The 20,912-nt window shown below is 39.6% G+C and overlaps 1 protein-coding gene across 1 annotated transcript in view; it reads left to right on the forward strand.

Moving 5' to 3' along the window:
• The window catches only part of LOC145985998 (cholecystokinin receptor type A-like), a 493,092-nt gene that overhangs the window by 470,873 nt on the left and 1,307 nt on the right, over positions 1–20,912 (forward strand). Inside the window, exons 4-5 of the mRNA XM_083120160.1 lie at positions 2,629–2,817; positions 10,320–10,991. Coding sequence (XP_082976286.1) covers positions 2,629–2,817; positions 10,320–10,991 — 861 coding nt within the window. The remainder of the gene's footprint in view (positions 1–2,628; positions 2,818–10,319; positions 10,992–20,912) is intronic.

Below are 20,912 nucleotides of genomic sequence, written 5' to 3' on the forward strand. Positions count from 1 at the left end.
CCAGTGATACCTTATAATCATTTTGTGTTTGAAATTAGCTAAATGAAGGATCCTCAACAATTTAGGCTAATGCCTACGTTGATAGGTTAGGCTAGCTCTGTTTAGTTCTCTTAGCCTAAATAATATTTTTCATTGCATTTATGCTAATGGAACATAACCAAACAGACGTAACCTTACCTAACCTCGTAGACATTCCTCGTCTGACGTCAGAACACAAGAGGTAGCAAGAGTGTTGTGAAACAAGGTAGACCCCAGGTCAACAGGCACCAGCCAATGAGGTGTTTCTCCACGCAACTTATCTCCACTGGCTTATCACTGGCAACTCTTGCATGCTGACCAGTTTCAAGAACAAATACGACAGGACAAATTTGCGTGTTCGCTAACAGCACGCACCTGCAAATCCTTTCGTAACTGTGTTCGCTAAGAGCACCTTCGCTAACAGCACGGCACCAGTTGCGTAACTCCACTTGTCATGGGAATGGAGTTACTTGTATAACTTAGAACTGTGAAGTAACAACATTTCAGTGCTAGAAGTTAGTATCTTCTAAATTGCAAATTCCTGCTCATAGAGGCACCACTGTATTTGTGCTCCAATAGCAAAATATAGTACTGAGTTATCTAAATGTGGCTTTTTTAAACTGTTAAGACATAAACCAATGAGGCATAAACCAATATAGAATTTCAATATCTGCTTTTAAGGGACTAATCTGTTCTATCAAAGCTATTACAGATGAGGTGAAAAAAATACTTGATATATATGATCTCTATAGGCTCTTTCTGTGCTTATAAGACACAACTATTGTCATCATGTGATCCGATAATGAAAATTTTGAAAATCCGAGTTTAACGCAATATAAAGTTAATTTCTCGATCCGTCTCTCCAGAGAAGTTGATCAGTTGGAAGGTAAAAAAAGGTAAAGTGCTCCCCTGTGCATAGCACCACGCCATGAAGGCGTATAGGGGGTGTGGGGGTAACGCCCCACACTTTCTTGATCCGGTCGTGAGTGGGGGTGATGTGATCAGCATCACGCCCCTGACCGCCTTTACCCCCCAGGGTTTCCCCCAGGTTCCCATGTTATTCGACGCTGGGTGGGCGCCGGGGCCGCTTCCAACCTTAGAAAAGTTCCCGGATTTGAACCGGCCGGGGATCGAACCCGGGACCTTGAGCATGGTAGTCAGACGTGTTACCGACTGAGCCACCGCGGCCACTGTTGATCAGTTGGAAGGCAATAATAAATATTTATTCAACGTTAAGAAAGAATAGACTCCACGAATATGAATGTTGAACTGAAAGATTCACAAAATACCAAGCAGATGAGATATTACAATTCTGTATATGTATTTCGTTATTTAGCATTGCTTTTTGGTAATCGCGACGATTAAGATAATTGATAATTGGATCGCAAAGAACACCCAGGCCCTGGCCGGGACTCGAACATGGGAACTTCTATGACGAATGCAGACACCGAATCGGCGATATTAGTCTTCAATATTAGATTAGAAACTACTATTGATAAAAATTTAAAATTTGGTGATTTAGATACAAATGTAAATTTATTTCTATATAGACTGCCCTCGTTAACCGACAGCCAATGAAATATAGCTGTGGTAATTACTACTCTCGTAGTATACCCCAGACAGCGGGCGTCTCGTATGGGGTAGTGGTAACACTGTCACTTCTACGGTTGAGGCATATTGCACAGTGGTTCGAGCTCCACTTAAACTCTATCTCCAGTCCCGATTTACCTACCCGAGCATAAAGTTGATTGATTGAGTTGTTTATAAGTCCACTTTATGCACAGAAAGGCTAATCGGGACTGAACCTACACTTTAAAGAATGATACCAACCACTATGTGCCTCCACCGGTTACCGAACCCAGGACCCCTTGATAACAAGCCGATGACGTTACCTCTGTACCTCCAGGAGACTCCTGAGTGTAAGGGAGTGTCAATCATTTTCATTGTGTCATCTTTATCTTCGCGATTGAAGAAACTTGGCAGGAGAAAATGTTAATGAAACACATTTATGGGATGTGGATGTAGGGACCCACACATTCTCGATCTTGGCAAATTTGGAGGTGATGTGAACGGCACCACCCCCATTGATTTGAGGCTGAGTGGGTCCCAGAGCGGAAGATATTCTGACCTTAGATTACTCAACTCGAGAATCAAACCCGAATCTCCAGCGTGGCAATCAGACGCCCTATCCACTAGACCACCGAGGCTTCAAACCTGTCGAAAAAGCTAAGTAAACTAAAACATATCAAGAAACTCCAAAACAATGTCAAGTAGGCACTAAACGCAGAGCCAACTTGGTTAAATTCAACTGCAATGCGTACATTCCACTCGTCACAAAGCACAGGGAATTACAAATTCTTGATCATGAAACAAGACAAATTCATCCAGAAATAAACCCAACCAGGGCTGCCAAGCTGCTTTTGGTATTGGATCAAATCTATCTTTTCCCCAAAGGATACTTTTCTTTTAAAAATGAGACATTATTTACTAGCCACCGCAAATAACAGAGAGAATATCGTAAAACTTTGCCAGAAGCTTTCATGTGCAGAGAGATATGTTGTTTCTTGCCCTGAGATAAATCACGTTTTCCTTTTCTTTCTCTGCTTCCAGATCGACACAAGTGCCGAGAAATTTGGCCAAACAAAAGCAGCGAGAGGACCTTCAACATATTCCTGGACATAATTCTGCTGGTGGTTCCGCTAGTCATAATGGCGCTTGCCTACTCGCTCATTGTCTCCAAGCTGTGGAAGGGGTTGCGGCATGAACTAGGCCACTACGCGAAACCTCAGAAGGATCAAGGTCAGGACGTTTTTCATATTTATTCTCTTATTCTTTGCAATTATTTGTCACTGTTATGAGTTTTCCTTAATAAGCTTAATGTTTTCTATAAATAGGATTTAAGTCAGGAGAGTAATTTGGCAAATGTCCTAAATGTGAATGTGAACTTCGAAATTTTGCTGTTAGCGTAATTATTTGTTTCCCACTCACTCTCTCCATGTATCTGCCTTACTAATTGTGCCACTTTCTCTTTCTCTCATAACCTTTCTAAACTCTTTCTTCTTTCTTTCCTTCCCCCCTCTCTCTCTCTATGATGTTAATCTGACTCTTTTCCCTTTTGTTTTCTCTCTCTTTTCTACCATTTTCTCCTCCTCTCGATCATTTTCCATCTTTGTATGCATTTTCTGTATGTTCTTCTGTCTCTCAGTTTGATTATCTCTCTTTTAATTCTCTTATTTTTCCTCTTTTCCTTGCTTCTTTGCTCTCTCTCTCTCCTCTACTTCGTTCTCTTTTGAGTTATTTTATATTCTTCTCTGCCTCCGTCTTTCATTCTCTTTCTTTTTCTCATTTTCCCTCTCTTTTATATTAATCCTTCCTCTTTCTCTCCACACTTTCTCTTTCTTGTTATCTTCTTATATTATTCATTACATCTCGCATTCTTTCTTTATCCAAGGATTTTAGATAAGGGGATCTTCCCCGCATTCATCGGAGGGCGCAAAATGGCCTGATGTGCCGACGCACGCAAACATTTTAATTCAATCAATCAATCTTTCATTATCCGTCCCCCTATCACTTACCACCTCTTATCTATCTCTATTTCTACTCTTTCTCACCACCGAAGTTCCCGTCACGATCTGGGCATGGATGTTCTTCGTATCACTTCATTAATTTCATCTGATCAACACTCATCCTCGCGGTTAGCGAAAAAGGCTGAAATGAGATTTAAATAACAAAAATACATACATGCAAATATTTTACTCGCTGTCTGTTTCTCTTCTCTCTCTCTCTCTCTCTCTCTCTCTCTCTCTCTCATCTACATTTGTGATCTCTCATTTTCTCCCTATAATCCTTGAAGCGAAAATATACACTTTGCACTCAATATGCATTTATTAGGAAGATCAGACGTAAGAATATTAAAACGTTGGTTCGGAATACTGGTGAAAAGAAAATGAAGTTTTCGATTCGAGATGTAACTTTGAGTGTAGTGGAATGCAGACATGTAATGTGAAAGATAAAAGACTTTGCAGAACTTTCATCTGTTGGAAACGATTTGTATCATGTTGTCTTCAAAGAACAAAGTTACAAAACTTCCTTGTTTCCAGTTTTGTTTCTTATTATAAAAGGAAAAAAAACACTCTTGGCCAAGATATACGACCTAGCTTCTATGAATCCATAATTTTCTCAAAGTCGCTAAAAAAACCTTGCGTGAACAGTTGCATCTACTTTCCTTTAGATTCAAGGTTACCTGTTTTTAAAACCAACGTTGAAGTTACAATAGTCGCGTGGTTTAAAACATTAACAATAGGAATAAACATAGTAATGTTTTAAGAATCTTGTTTGAAACATTCGTATTTCTTCACATAGGCTATAATGATTTTAACATTGTTACAATACAATAGTTATTATAATGCATGGTAAGTCATTTTATGTAACTTCCATAACTTATTATTAACGATTTTCAACTATGAATCTCTTCACCCAAGAGGACAAAATAGGAAAAGAACTCCGGAAAAATATTGGTGCAGTGGTAACGTCGTCGCCACGTAATCAAGGGGTCCCTGGTTCGAGACAGGTGGAGGCACACAGTGGTTCAGATCCCACTTTAAACTGTAGTTCCAGTCTCGATTAGCCTATCTGTGCTTAAAGTGGACCTAAAACAAAAACTCACTGTACTTAAAACATCTCTCTATAACAGAAAATATATAACGTATTAAATTTAATCAGAAATAATTTAAATAATTTATTTAAATAGGAAAATACAGTATTAGAACAAAATTTTACCTTCTTTCCATGAGGAAGTAAGCAGATTGATGAAGTCAGGTTCATCTCGTATACTTTACGAAGGAAATCTGCATCTAATGTGTCGCAAACGAAGTGAATTATTTACAGCATGCTTGTATCGACGTATCACAAACAGAATTTGTTAACAGATGCTGTGACTGTGTGAAGCATACCTCAACCAAAGGCTCTGATTACTAAATAAAGATATTAAAAGAGTATGTAGTTAGATTGAATCTGATAATATAGTGTAGAAAGACGTTCGAATTATAATCTTAGTTCCTTTATATGTTTTAATTTTTTTATGTTTTTACAGCTGCATTAGTAAACGTTGTTTAACAATTTTTCTTCCGTGACAGTTTTCTCAATATTTTTTTTTCTTAAATGATTCACAGTTGTTTTAAATCGCCGAATTTGAAATTTGTAGTTCGAATAGTTTAGAGAATATCTTAGCACAAAAAAAATTCATCTATTGTTGACGTTCTATTGTGTTGCTGCCAAGGACGAGTGGGCTGGCCAATTGAAGTAATTTATGTAGATTTAAATAAATACTTTGCGGGTTTTCATGTTTAGAAAATTTCAAATCCTTACTGTTGTTAGTTTTCGAAATATCGACAGATCGATTTTATCTTTCACTCTCAGACAGGTGGAACTATTGAGTTAAATCGTGTTGCATTATGTATAAGTTTTCAAGTTTGCTGATAAATACTCTAAAACCGATGAAAATCGGAGGATGTTGTTTATTCCCGCGTTTAAATCATGAGAATTTAAAATGATACAATTGAATTTAGCCATCCTTATGTTGGTTTTAATTCTTTCTATGTTATATTTTTCTATCAATTTCGATACCAGGACTGCATTCGAAGGAAAGACGAAATTCAGGTAGAACCTGCAAAAAGGTTTATATGGATAAAAAAATCTTCACTTGGTGCAAATTTTTCACTGCTGGCTTATCGGTTTTCCGATTGGTTATCTCTTTATGCAGTTCTTCCTATTCGTATTTTTCTCTGCCCGTGCATATTTCCGATAATTATTGGCTTTAAAATTGCTGAATTGCGAACCTCTCGGCCTCCTTCTTTTTCATCTTTACAAAAAGAGAGGAAAGAATAAGGGAAGGGAGGAAGGGAAAGTTCGCGTTAGCCTTATTCAAATTAAGGCTGGCTGAAATTTGATGGGCATATTTAAGTTCAGGGCAAATTCAAAGAAAGTGTAAAGGATTATTCCCTCGTAATGGACGTGGATAAGGAGTTGAATTAACCAGTATATATAAATGTACACTTTATACAGGATGTTGCCTTAAAACACCCACCACAAGCTTTCACAATGCGCAAAGGACATAAAAGTAAATTCAGACCTCTATTCGTCGTATTTTTATACCATATTTATAAGAACCACGAGATTTAAGTTTGCACCCTATATACGAGGGGAAGTCAGAAAGTAAGGTTCCCTAATTAATATTTATTCCAGTCGAGCTGATTGATAGATATCAGGGGTTTCCAATGGCAGTTACACTTGAATCTTGAAGTATACATATTCAAAATAACTACTGCACAGGTGAACATTATACTAGATATTAATTAGGGAACCTTACTTTCTAACTTCCCTCGTATTTTACGTGTAAAGCCACAATGACCTGTAGGTATTAGGCATAACACTATGGTCTTCCAGGTCCTTCCCAGTGATAACGTCGTCGCCTTGTAATCAAGTGGTCCTGCGTTTAAGACCCGGTGGAGGTACATAGTGGCTCGGATCACAGTAAAACTGTAGGTCCAGTCCCGATTAGCCTTTCTGTGCATTGACGATGTAATAATTACATAAAATAGTTAGGCAGACTTCATATTCAATTTGTGTTAACAAAAGACGATCGATTTCAGGCTTTCTGCAGCTCTACATAATCTTGTACCTTATTGGGATTAAACGTAGCTTATCACTGGAATTCTCTACATCTGGAGATGGTTGCATGCAGTTGGAATATTCTTGTTTGTGCTCTATTTCCAGGCAAACGCTGTAGAGCGTGATTGAATAAGGTTTCTTACTGCATCAAGAAACTGCGGTGTACTCGATGTTCTTTTGAGCAATGAGACGAAACTAGATCCTAAGATCTTGCAAGTAGTAACTCGAAAGTCATCCCTAGGTCCAAACCTTGAACTTACAAAAAGCTCTTTCCTCATCGCAATGAAGTAACTTTTCAGGAAAGTTTCGACTAGTTTCTCGAAGACGTACTTGGAATATAGAACCAGACAGCAACCGTGCTAACGTCTAGATTTGTACATCTTAAAACAGGAAGCCATGAAGTTGATTCAGAAGTTTCTTAATTTCTTCAAGGCTGTGGAAGTGTATTGTTCCACGAACAAGCTTTGAAACAAGGGAACTTGTTTTTTCCAAAACTTGGTTTTCAAACTGGTCAGCAACTATCAACTATCACACGGAAACGGTTAGGTTATCCTTTTTAATGTTATTTTATTTCGGCTGTTAGCGTACCACGACAGGAGAGATAATGCCGAATGAAATACAGGGTGTCCTCAAAGTGTGGAGCTAATACGAAACTGATGAACAGCATATTTCTTTATTGCGAAAACTTGCTCCATGTGTTCACCACCAGTCTCAGCACCTTTCATCAAACGTTCCAACACGTGCCCTTTAAGTGGGGTGTAGAACAGGCGACATTTTGCGAATACATCCAAATGTCTCAACCTCACTTCCACGTAGTACACTCTGGACTGCACTTTGTAGACTAGCGAGTCTCTGGCGTATATGGCCAGTACAATCCTCTGTGTGACTCGTGTTGTGTCGTTTATATATCCATCTCGTAACCATTCATCCTCATCTTCGCGATTAAGCAAGAGTGGCAGAAAAGCTAAGTAAAATCAATCGGAGTTTCCTTCAATTATCTTCGAACAGTTGGGATCTAGTGTGTAGTGATTATCCTTTCCCGGATATAGCTTATTGATTTTGTTTACCTTATTTCGATTTCCTGCCACTTTTTGGCTTATCGCGAAGATGAGGATAAGTGATGATAAAGGAACACTCACAAGAACACCCTTGGCCAGGCCTTGTTTCATACACGGGACCTCTAGCGTACGCTAACCACTCCGCCATGAAGGTCTTCACACTTTCCTCTGCGCCTATACCTTTCGTCCGCAAAGGAGAATCATATCCACTGAGTCGTTCTTCTTTAGTGTCATTCCTTACCTGTGATCAGAAGAGATTTCCGCTAGATGCAATACTCAATAACTTTTTTTAAATGGCATCGTTCAACGATCATTGCTGGGCGGTGTCCTGCAATAACATTTTATCTGAATGTGCCTGAAATTAATACTATTAAGCTCCCTTTGAAAGGCAACTCCACATAAGTTTCAACTCAATTGCAACTCAATGCAAAACTAATTGACTTTCGGTATTTAAAGCTGAACCGAGAGAGATCTATGATTTACAGTGACATCTAGATTCAAAAAAAGTGTTTTTTAAGTTTACTTGTAATAATAGGCTATTCGGGACTGGACCTAAAGCTTACAGTGGCTAAACCACAGTGTTTGATTTATTTTTGTTGTTTTAATTCCACTTTATGCACTGATAGGCTAATCGGGACTGGACCTACAGTTTATTTTTAAAGTGGGATCTGAACCACTATATGCCTCCACCGGGTATCGAACCTGTAATCCCTAGCCTACAGCATTAGCACAACCCGATCTGGTACGCCCTATACAAGGAACAGTTTTTGTTTTTTGCATAGGTAGGCTAATCGAGACTGGACCTAAAGTTTAAAGTGAGATCTGGACCACAATGTGACTCCACTGGGTATAAATCCTAGGAATATTTTGATGACAAGGCAACAGCGTTCGTATTACGACATTGGGAAGGCCATAGATAACAAGAAGAAAACTTATTATACTAAACTATTTGGTTTGTTATGTTTTACTCCCCATCTCCGTCACTTCCGGCTAATCGCGAAGATAAGGATGAACTGTGATAAAATGACATTGATGAAACGGCAATCACAAACATGCCAGGCAAAGAACAAACGTCAGAGATGATTGTACTGGCTGTGGATCCAGACTTCAGAGCTACCTTCAATTTTGCTTATTCTAGCTTTCATGTGGACTGTTTATATGTCTTTTTCCTACCATTTCTACGAAAACCGTTGCTTGGCTGCAGTGTTGCCAGTTGCAGGACGTGAAAAACATGTGACTCCTCAAATATTTGGTTACCCATAATAATAATTGAAAAGAAAATATTGTTACTCGATGAAAAATCTTTAATCTGTGACTGGATATATAATGAGATAAATCCATATTTGCTTCATCTGAAAGAGCATTCCAGACAGGAGATAGCAGAGGGAGAGTCGGAAGAGTTCTGCTGTCTTTCATTACCTTTCTGCCTCGCCCCCAAAACAAATATCAAACTCAAATGGAAGTATGGGTCTTTTTTCCTTAGCATGTTCTGGTGCAGGCTGGGTTAACGGAAGTTCCAGACCAGAATTCCAGTTCCAGTCCTTCGTTGAGTTGTGAGATGTTGACAGAACCAGTTGCAGGGCCTCCCCGATGGGGGTAGTGGTAAAATCGTTCCTAGGTAATGAAGCAGAACCTGTTCGAATCCCAGTGGAGGCTCATAGTGGTATGGAGTTTACCATAGCACCAGTCTCGTTGGTGCATAAAATGAACTCAAGACAAACTTTGACAGAAAATGTAGCGAGAGCTACAATGCAGGTGTTTGAGTAAAGATGGTAGAAGGGTGGTTAGTAAATTTTATCGAGCTGATACAAACATTGAGAACTTGTTGGAATTAAATGTTGTATGTTCCAGAGTTTGTCCAGATTTGTTTGCAGTCAACTTTATGCACAGATAGGCTAATCGGGACTGGACCTGCCGTTTAAAATGCAATACTAACCATTGTGTTTCTCCACTGAGACGCGTTGAATACAAAGCGAGCGAGCCAATCTCCGTGGTGTTGATTGGTTGATTGAATTGTTGTTTTAAGTCCACGTTATGCACATAAAGGCTAATCGGGAGTAGGCCTACAGTTTAAAGTGGAATCCGAACTGCTATGTGCCTCCACCGGGTATCGAACCCGGGACACCTTGATTACAAGGCGACAACACTACCATTGCGCCATCTGGGAGGCCATCCGATCTCCCTGCTGAAGTGGTTATCACAGCGCTACAACGTCAGGAGTTACGGGTTCGAATCCCGGCCTGAGGATCATCAGTCATCCACATCGTCGCGATTAGTCAATAGTGGCAGAAAAGCGACGCTAAACATCAAAAGTCAAATCAATATCAAATCACAAAGTGATGTGATATCACTACACCATCGAGAAGGTGTTGCACTTTGTATATTGTTAATTTACTTGTGAATGAAATTGGCCAGAAGATGGAGATTGGAATTAATTGTAAGCGGTTGACATCACTGCACTGAGAGTAAAATAAGGGAAACAAGCAGCTTAGGGTGAGGAGTCGAGGTTTGACCTTGATTCGTCTACAAAGGTTAAATAGACTGTGGCTCATCATAATCTCTTACCTCTTTCAGGTGACAGGGTAAACGGCGCTCCAGATCTTCTCACAGCATCCAGCACGCCGACGGCTAACGGCTCAAACACCTCCCTGGTGGAGAACCACGACTGCAGCTCCTCAGTGACAGCAAAGTGCAGGAACAGACCAGTGTCCTTGTGGTTACCAAGAGGAGTTGTGGTCAAGTGGCCCAGCAGGGGGAACCGGAAACTCGCCCAAGTGACGGACACCTTGCAGACAACCACGACCCAAAACGCCCACATCACGTCTACCTCCCCCTACAAGCAGGACGTCGCCACGTACACCTTCTCCAGGCACGCCATAAGGTCCACGTACATGGACAAGAGCATCGAGGCCAAGAGGAAAGTGATACGGATGCTGTTCGTGATCGTTCTGGAGTTCTTTGTGTGCTGGACACCGCTCCACGTGGTCAACACGTGGCATCAGTTCGACGGTGAGGGTGTGTACAACTTTGTGGGTAGCACCGGCATTGCCTTGATACAGCTGCTGGCCTTTATAAGCTCGTGCTGTAATCCGATCACGTACTGTTTCATGAACAAGAAGTTCCGACAGGCCTTCCTGAATGTGTTCAGCTGCCACAGGAAGAGGTCTCAGGTCGGGAGGGCATCGGAGCTCTCCGGGAATGATAGTATGGTGTACGTCGGCAGGGGAAGCACTGTTGGAAAGTCTGGTAAGTTTCGAATCACTTAATCTTTATCTGTTAATCTGTTCAAAAACTAAATCACATAAGTTGTACTTTTTAAAATGTGACTCAGTTAAAGTTACACTTTTTTTAAATGCTACTCTTTTGAAATGAGCCTCAGTTACTCGTTTTGAAATGTAACTTACTTACAGTTATTCATTTTAAAATTTAACTGAGTTACATTTCTTCTATTCGAAATGTGGCTGAGTTACATTTTTTATTTTGGAAGTGTAGCTAAGTTACAGTTCTTCTCTTGGAAATGTAGATTACTTACAGTTCTTCTTAAGCAAATGTAGCTGAGTTACAGTTCTTCTTTTGGAAATTAAACTGAGCTATATTTCTTCTTTTGGAAATGTAGCTGAGTTTACAGTTTTTTTAATGTAGCTGAGTTACAGTTCTTCTCTTGGAAATGTAGATGATTTTCAGTTCTTCTCTTGGAAATGTAAATTAGTTACAGTTCTTCTTAAGCAAATGTAGCTTTTGGAAATTTAACTGAGCTACATTTCTTCTTTTGGAAATGTAACTGAGTTTAGAGTTAATTTTTTTGGAAATGTAGCTGAGTTACAGTTCTTCTCTTGGAAATATAGATTAGTTTAATTTTTTCGTAAGCAATTGTAGCTGAGTTACAGTTCTTCTTTTGGATATTAAACTGAGCTACATTTCTTCTTTTGGAAATGTAGCTGAGTTTACAGTTCTTTTTTTTAGAAATGTAGCTGAGTTATAGTTCTTCTCTTGGAAATGTAGATGATTTTCAGTTCTTCTCTTGGAAATGTAGCTGAGTTACATTTCCTCTTTTGGAGATGTAGCTGACTTAGAGTTTTTCTTTTGGAAAATTAAGCTGAGTTACAATTACTCTTCTTGAAATGTCACTACGTTACAGATACTTTTCCTTAAACAAGGAACTGTAAGCTGTAATGGACCTAATCCTTCAACCCTTCCAGAAATGATAATATTAATATAATGAATTATATTTATATGATACTATTATTACATGTATATTCATTTTCAAAAATTAAAGAAATAGTTACCAGAGAAATATAAGAGGGTGTACAACATTTCAAACACAATTCCTCCAATATTCTGTATGTTCTACAATGACTTCACTAGGGATTTTTTAGGGTATTTTGGTGACTGGTGAAATGTTTTCAGTTAGGCTCTGCTTTCTTGTGGTCGTGCATACTAAGATCTTCTCTTTGTTCATCCACAAGTTGTATTATTTTAACTTACAGATTCTTCTGAAGTTAATATAACAGAGATATGTGGTTCAAAATCAAATTGCAGTTTGGTCTGGTGCTTAAGGCAGCTGCTACTCAATCAAGAGGTCGAATGATCTAATCGTCCCATTGGAAAAAACTTCTTCAGATATTTCAGTCCAAGGACAAGTTTCGCCATCTAGTAGCAAATGCCTGAAGAAACACCAAAATATTTTCAAAATATCCCTGTTATCTCGCTCATTATGGCTGTTACCCCAGTCCATTCCTTGAGGATCATGGTTTTTTATTAGGTTGGAGATGTATGTGTGGCTTCTGCTGCCCCCGTAGGGCGATACTGGCTCCGTAGAGCCGGAGATGGGGTATGCATAGCCCACAGAAAGTGAAGAGGAAGTGAGGACTTAGGCAAAGTGGATGGTAGAGAAGAACAGAGGAAATTCACAATGTATGATTCCCGTTGGGGATTCGAACTCGGTACCTCTGGAACTGGAAGTAACACGCTTACCGATTGAGCTAAAAACGACATTCACTTGACGTTATATTTGAACCTAGCTTGGCCTGCTCGTTGCCTACAAAATTTGAACTAGCGTCCTTTCGAATTTCAACCAGCGCTCTTACATGCTAAGCTACGGTGGAACACGAGCATCCTTTGACCAGAACTTGTATTTCTGGAACGTTTGACATTCAATAAGGCAATGTTCATCTTGTCCACCTCTCCACATTTTCTACCCTCATTCTTTGGTAACATTCTTATATCCTATAGTCTTAAGTTTGTTGGAACTATATGGTGTTATACTATGTATGTCCATGCAAAGGAAAGAGGAAATCTTCTTTCTATTCGGATTGTCTGAAAGTAAAGTTGTCGCTTGAAATCTTCATGCAAATGTTTTGAATTCTACTGGAAAATCGACATAACTCCTCTCTTGAACAAACACTCTTAAATACAAAGGACCATCTTTTGAATCTAGATAAGTTAGGTGTATTTTGTGGTGCAAAGTCATGGGTAAATATATGCATAGGCGTACACAGGAGAGGGGCTGATGGGGCTACAACTCCTCCCGAAATTTATGAAAATCTAAGTTTTCAAATGAAAGCAGCAAAGAACTCGGGAAAATCGAAGTGGTAAATGCTAATTTACCTTAAAATGACCCCCTATTACAATGTTTGTCGTCGAAAAACTTTTAAATCGAAGGTTAATTGCGGTTACGAAATATAACGCAGGTATGTAATATCAGTCTTCTAAATTCAAGCCCCCTCCGAAATAAAATCCTGCCTACGCCAGTGACTGTAATCTACTATTACAGTTATTTCGTTATAGACTGCCTATAGTCTAACTCACAGAACGTATTGCTTCTATGAAGAGCTATCGGTTTATTAATTTGTTTACTGAAGTGATCATCCACAATTTTTCACTAAATTTCATTCTATATGAAAATATAGAGGTAGTAAAATTCAAATTGAAACCTTATATTTGAAACAAAAATCATTCGCAACTCGTGCATACTCATTCACCAACGGACCTTTTCCAAATGGTCTTTCTGACCTCCCTGGCGAATTGATTTGCGCAGCGCTCTACGACTCCAAAGGTCCTGGGTTCGAATCCCGTCATGGACATGCGTGTTCCTTGTAAGTATGGCTTCATCATTTCATCACTCATTCTCATCTTTGCGAGTAAAAAGTGGCAGAAAAACAAAGTAAATGAAGTCGAACGGACAGGTTTCTCGCTAAAACGATGGGTCTCTCCGATACGAACGGACAACGAAGTTAGTAATAAGATGTTTTATACATCGTGTATTGATACACTTGTAGGTGTACAGTCCCGCCATTCTTATTGCCGGCGAGGGTACCGAATTTCTGACCGTGACCCTCTGTTGCCGCGTTTACCTACGAAGGAACTTGTGGTCAAACAGTCAATTAGGCCCTGTTTGGGCAACTAGCAGAAACATTTAGAACTCTCCTGCCCGAAGCAGCCAACAGGGAAACAGGATTTCGTCAAAATAACCGTTCTGCGATGTGAATGGAGACCGGTTCCTAGCGTGACTCTGCTGTAGTTGGTCTCGCATTGTAACCAAGGGAACCAGGTTTTGATACTGTTGGAGGCACTTTTTGTCCTGAGAGTGTGCATTCGGCATACGGTCTCGTCGCCTAAGGTTCCGGGTTAAACTCCGACTAGACCAGGAGTGTTCCTCTCTGTGTGTGTCCATCATCAATTTCTCCATCCACCCACATCTCCGAGCCCAACGTAAAGTGGAAGCGAGGCGTAAAAGAAAATTAATTGAAAATACAAACGTTCGCATTTAGCAGTAGCTGCATTCTTTCATCGTACCCTTTCCAACTAAGCTAATTATACATTCAAATGCAATTCTTCTGTCTACACTGAGTATCCTCCTGCCCCAGTTTGTGACAGGAACGAGAGTGTCTTCGGCTTCAGAAGAAGTGTTTCGCCGAATCGGAATTCCTGGAGAAAGCCCTGGAATATTTGCAAGGACACGTCGCTCCATTGATCTCCACTAGAAGGGAGACTATTTTACATTTTCCTTTTACGCAGTTCTTCTTCTTCGTTTGTTTCGCCTGTAGCTGTCGGATACAAAAGAAAATATTGCTGAGAGAAGAAATATCCACGCTGAATAATTCCAGTCCTGATTTTTTTCAACTATTCCTTACAGTCGCTTGATCCTTTCCGATCGTAACGTCGCCCTCCTTGTAATCAAGAGGTAGAAAGAGAGGCAAAAATCAGATTACATAGGAAATCAAATACGTGCATACAAACATACACATGTACAGATACAGTACATTTTCAATATGCGCGCCATCTATCCGCTTGAATGCAAGCTTCAATTCAATCGGTGCTTCTAATTGCCGAAGACTTCTGCTATTGTTGTTTGGGTGATTTAAGAGATGGCGCCTGTTATCCATTTCTTAAGATGGTTCGGGCTCCTCAGTTTCTTTTGCCATTACAAAAGCCAAGGGTGTTAGTTCTGGCGACCGTGGTGACCTATGTAACCTGATTTTTGCGTCACCCTGTAGTGGTTGGGATCCACCTTTTAACTGCAGATTCAGCACACATGGCAGAGGATAGAAAAGTTAACATGGTTCGTGCTGGGAAGCCTAATGGTAAGAGACCTATGGGAAGACCAAGATGCAGACGGAATCACAATATTAAGACGAACCTGAAGGAAACTGGTCGAGAGATTCAGGTTTATGATTGCCTGAGAGTTAGTTAAGTTGATTAGAAGTAACTCACTTCATAGATATAACCATTAGCAAAAAACATAAACAATATCCGAGTAAGAGTTTGATGCACTGGCGGAGGCACACTGCACAGTGGTTCGGATCCCACTTTAAATTGTATGAGAACTCCCGAATATCTATCTGTGCACAAAGTACACTTAAAAACCCAAGTCACTCTTTTTGTTGTTCCAAACATTTCTTTCTGTGCTTGTTGAGAACAACGATGATGATGATTACATGAAATTCACGAATGAACAAATGCAAGAGAAAAACCTATCACCAGACCGGGAATTTAACCCGGATCCTTCTGACAAGATCGTGAATCGACTGCTCATTGCTTTTTGTCTGGGCTTGTTTATAAGTCCACGATATGCACAGAAAGACTAGTCGGGACTGGACCTTCAGTTTAAAGCAGGATCCGAATCACTGTACAATGTACCACCACTGAGTATCGATCCTGGGACCCCTTAAACTACTCATTGCGTTTGTCCACCCAAGGTGGAATAGGTAGAATAATAGGAATTTTCCACAGTAACTGAAAACTGCATTGAAAACCAGTTATTGTAAACGGAAGTCATGTATACAATGCTTTTCGCAGTTGGCTTGAATATGAAAATAAACTGAAAAACTTCAGCATTTTACTTCAAAGTAAGGACGAACTTGGCAATTACTATGCACACAAGAGCTATCGGAAAAGTTGTTCGTCAATTTTAGTTGAACTCTGTACTAGTATCGTATTGCTCTCTCTCCACTAGTACGCAATTTGACCATCCGTTCGATCTCTGCTAATGCGCAAACTGCCTTTGCTTTATCTTTAAGCTAACCCTTTTTTGTAAAATGCAAACGGGATGATCTTTCACCATGAAGTAAGAGAAGGTTCTAGCATCCAAATACAAGTCATAAATTGTAAATAAGGACGTCAAAAGTTCTCATTCCTTTCTATTTTCCGCTTTGAAATATTTCTCGAGAATCCAATTTCACTTTCGAAACGTCTCCCATGCTCCTCAAACAGCACTTGAGTAATATTTGTCAACCCGTTCACGAAACAATATCACAAGGAAATAATTTTGTTTATTATCGACTTTTTTTATGCAACTTCCTTTGTCTATACCTTTGTACTGTAATGAAAAAATCTGTCAAGGCTGAGGCAATAGGAATGGCAATTTTTATTTCAAATTGAGAACAAGAGAGCAATTGTTACAACTTCAGGTAAGTACTATGCACACAATTCTAAACATAAATTATTTATTTTGAAATTATGAAGAATTTAAACAATGTTGATGAAAATTTACAAAGCATTTATGAAATTCTATGGACGTGCATCCTACAAAGGAAATTGCAAATTTCAGATTCATCCACTGGTATCTATATATAAGTTAACATGTTTACTTCTATTTACTAAATGTCAGTTGTGGAGAATTACTTTTGAGTGGGTTTGTTTTGGTGATCATTGGTCTCAAGATTCTTCTCCCTACCCGTCCCTATTTCATCCCCTCTTCCTTTGTATTTTTCTATATTATCATCTTCGTGTCTTTCATTCCCATCACTATATCTCTGCATTTCTTTCTCGCTGTTTCCATGTGGTATTATCAATTTCTGTCTCTCAGCTTTAATCTTTATCTCGGTCCCTTCCTATGCTTCTCTTTTTGTAACTCTTTTCCTTAAATCCTATCTATCCTCTCACCGTTCTCCACCTCTTGTAGTTTCATATTTCTCTTCCTTTCTTATGTATACGTTCCTGATCTGCTTATTTTCCTATCACTATTTCTCAATTTCAATATTGTTTCTAGATATATCTCTCTTTTTTTAATTCTTCTGGGTACAATTATTGTTCTACAGAAGATAAGTTTGAAAACTCTGCATATTTGTAACGGCTGTAAGAAGGATTAAGATATTCACGGAGGGCTAGAGCCCTCCATAGCCTCCTCCGCCCCCCTCCGGTGGAGCTCCATGCCATCAAGGAAGCAGTAACCTTTGCTATACTAAAAAGTTTTTAATGGAAAAAAGTTAGTAACGATTAGACAAAGGGAAGTTGTTGTCTGCAATTACATTGTTTCCCAAGCCATGTTTCAACTTTACCCAAACGTTAAATAACGTTAATTGTGCATTTAACAACATGCCACGCAGGGAACGTTCCACCTAATTATTCGCAAGATAATAAAGACATTTAAGATCTCGCAATTTTTGAACAACTGCTACGTGTACAATTAATGCAGCGTGCATATGTAGCTTAACAACCGTCATATAGAAGTTCTAATTATGCACCACACCAAACCCAACCTGACGAGAATATCTAAATTGCAGTGTGCAGTACGACTGACTCTTTTCATGACTGTTAGCTGAACATTACTGCAGAGAACAAACACGTCCCATCCATCTCTTTCTACTCCTTACTCAGGGAATGTGCTAAAAAAAAAGAAACAGTGAAAAAGTAAACGAGGTTGGTGCGGCGCCACATTCTGCCATTTGCACGTACAGTCTCGTTCGTCAATTGCATTTCACACGTTTTTCTGCGTCATTCCATTGTCAGAAATGGGACATACGTGGAGTTGTTCCTGTAATTTAGTAGACGTCCGCAGGCGACAAGTGCTGGTAATTGCTTGTTTGGTATAGCCAACGGCAAAGTTAATTGTCAATCACTTAATTTTTTGTTCCTCATCTTCTTATTATAGCCCGACCCTGTGGCCGAGTGGTTAGCACATCGCGCTACAACGCCAAGGGTCCCGGGTTCGAATCCCGGTCGGGCTTGGTTGTTTGTGAATGTCCATTCATCAATTTCATCATTTCATCACTCATCCCCATCTTCGCAAATTAGCCAAGAGGCACAAAACGCGAAGTAAAATAAACTAAATCAAATCAAATCAAATCAATCATCTTCTTATTCTAAAGAACTGAATTCTGTTAATGAGAAGCGCAAGTTGTCTTCTGCTCATTGACGTTTTATTTCAATTCACAATCATTTCACCGTGGAAAAATGACTGTATAAAAACGAAGATGGACAAATCCACCACTATTACTTTTGCTGTTGGGTGTACAAGTAAAACCCCGAAATTTTTATGAAGATCTCTTGTATAAACTTCACGGTAGTCAGTTATTTAATAATGGCATATGCTTCTGGTGGATATTTATAAAAATACAAAAGAAAAACATCAGGATGAAAACGTTCGTGTAAATCATGTATTCAGATATTATTAGTACGGTGTTCCGTTGTTTTTGAATCAGCAGTTCTATAGTCTAGATCGCTAGTTCAAAACCTCCTTTGCAAAAAAAACAACAAAAAAACACTTAACAATGTATCATTTGTCTGACCTCCTTTGGGTTCATTATATTCTAGGCGGCCTCAAAAACCGAAATTAAAATATACATATACACTATATAGATAGCCCATAGTTTACAATCAATGCAAATGAGACCATGAAAATACAATATTGATAGTAAATAGAATTGCCAATAAAAAGCCATATGCAATTTACTTACGACTCAAATTACACTATTTAGTAGGTTCATGTGAAAGTTAATGTTGGATTAGATGCAATTATATTTATATCTGCAATTCTATTTACGTGTGGAGGTAAAAGGAAGTACAGTCATACAGGTATATAGACAAAAACAAAGTTGTTGGCACTTGAAGAAACATTACACCAAACCAATATTCAAGCAATACCACAACATAGTTTAAATTTCTATTTTTTTTTTTTGTGTTGCTTCTTCGTTAGATCGATATTCAACTTTCGTGTAATCAAGGGGTTCCGGGTTCGATACCCGGTTAATGCACATAGTGTTTCGGATCCCACTTTAAACTGTAGGTCCAGTACCGAGTAACCTTTCTGTGCACTAACTGGACTTAAAACACAATTCAAACTCATCTTTTGTGTGCAGATATGTTGTTTTCCCACATCATTGTAGTTCTTTCTTGCATTGGAACATCGAAGGTGGCTATTTCGGAAAAGTTTGAAGAACCTGCGCTTTCTTAGCATCAGGTGAACGCCAGTATACAGGGTGTTTCTGTGACCGTGTTACAGACTTGCAGGGATGATGGAAGGGAACAAACGCAACAAAATGAAATAGGGAACCCTGGTCTGGAAATGCACCAGTCAAAAATTACAAGACAAAACCTTCAAAGAGCAGGCATACGTGCAGAACGCGGAGGGGAACCATAAAAGGAAGGGAAAAGAATCCACCGCGCATGTCCTGGAGTCCGCATTTTTTACCGATATGATTAACTGAACCAGTGTACACTGTGTTTCTGAGAGACATCCTCCCGAGTTATTAGAACATGCCACACTTCTTATTCGTCAACGCATGTGGTTTCAGCATGATAGGGCCCCAGCCCACTTCGTACATGGTGCTGTGATATTCTGAGGAAAACCTTCCCACAGCAGTGGATAGGGAGAGGCGGATCTTTTGCTTGGCCTGCCCGTTCAACTGATCTGACCCCACTTAATTTTTTTTGTGTGTGGGGTCATGGCAAAATTGTTGTCTACGAGACAGCTGTGAGTAATGTAGAGGAACTCTTGGCAAGAACCCTTGCAGCCTGTGATCTGGTTCTAACGACTCCTGGGATATTAGAGTGGATGCGACAGAGCTAAGTGTGAAGCTGTCATGCCTGTATCGAGGCAGGGGGCATCACTTTGAACAACTCCTGTAGTGACGGCTGCAGTTACTACTCATTAATGCAATTATAGTGATTCTTCTGTGTTTGTTTTCCACTTTCCCAGACATCTTTTATGGTTCTCCCCGCGGGCCTCCCCGATGACGCAGTGGTAGCGACGTCGCCTTGTAATCAAGGGGTGCCGGATTCGATACCCGGTGAAGGCACATGGCACAGTGGTTCGGATCCCACTTTAAATTGTAGGTCCAGTCTCGATTAGCTTTTCTGTGCATAAAGTGGACTTAAAATTCAATTCAATGATTCCCCCCGCATTGTGAATGGTTGCCTGCCCTTCGAAGGTTTCGGCTTGTAGCTTTTGACTGGGGCATTTCCAGACCAGAGTTCTTTATCTCATTTTGTTGCGTTTGTTCCCTTCCATCATCCCTGCAAGTCTGTAACACGGTCACGGAAACACCCTGTATATGTAGCACATACCATGGCCATCATGGGTTTTAAGATTCTTCTCCCTACCCCTCTCTCTTTCTTCCTGTCTTCCTTTGTATTTTTCTATATTATTATCGTCGTGTCTTTCGTTCCCATCACTATTTCTCTGCATTTATTTCTCCCCGTTTTATGTGGATATACAGGGTGAGTCAAAAGTCTTTGGACAACTTTTTATTTTGAAAACTGACAGGAAAATGTGAAATCTGGTAATGGGGGCTGGTAGTAGAAGGGCGGCGTAACTTGTAGGGTACACGCACAACATAAATGTGAGACATCTAAGACACTTGGTGGAGCTCCTATTCCAGTAGATTTGTTAACTCCTGCAGTTGCCACTATTAATAGCTATATGGTGCGAGCGAAACTATCATCAAC

Source organism: Lepisma saccharinum, chromosome 3, assembly GCF_977018435.1.
Source record: "Lepisma saccharinum chromosome 3, izLepSacc3.1, whole genome shotgun sequence".
NCBI classification, from domain to species: Eukaryota; Metazoa; Arthropoda; class Insecta; order Zygentoma; family Lepismatidae; genus Lepisma; species Lepisma saccharinum.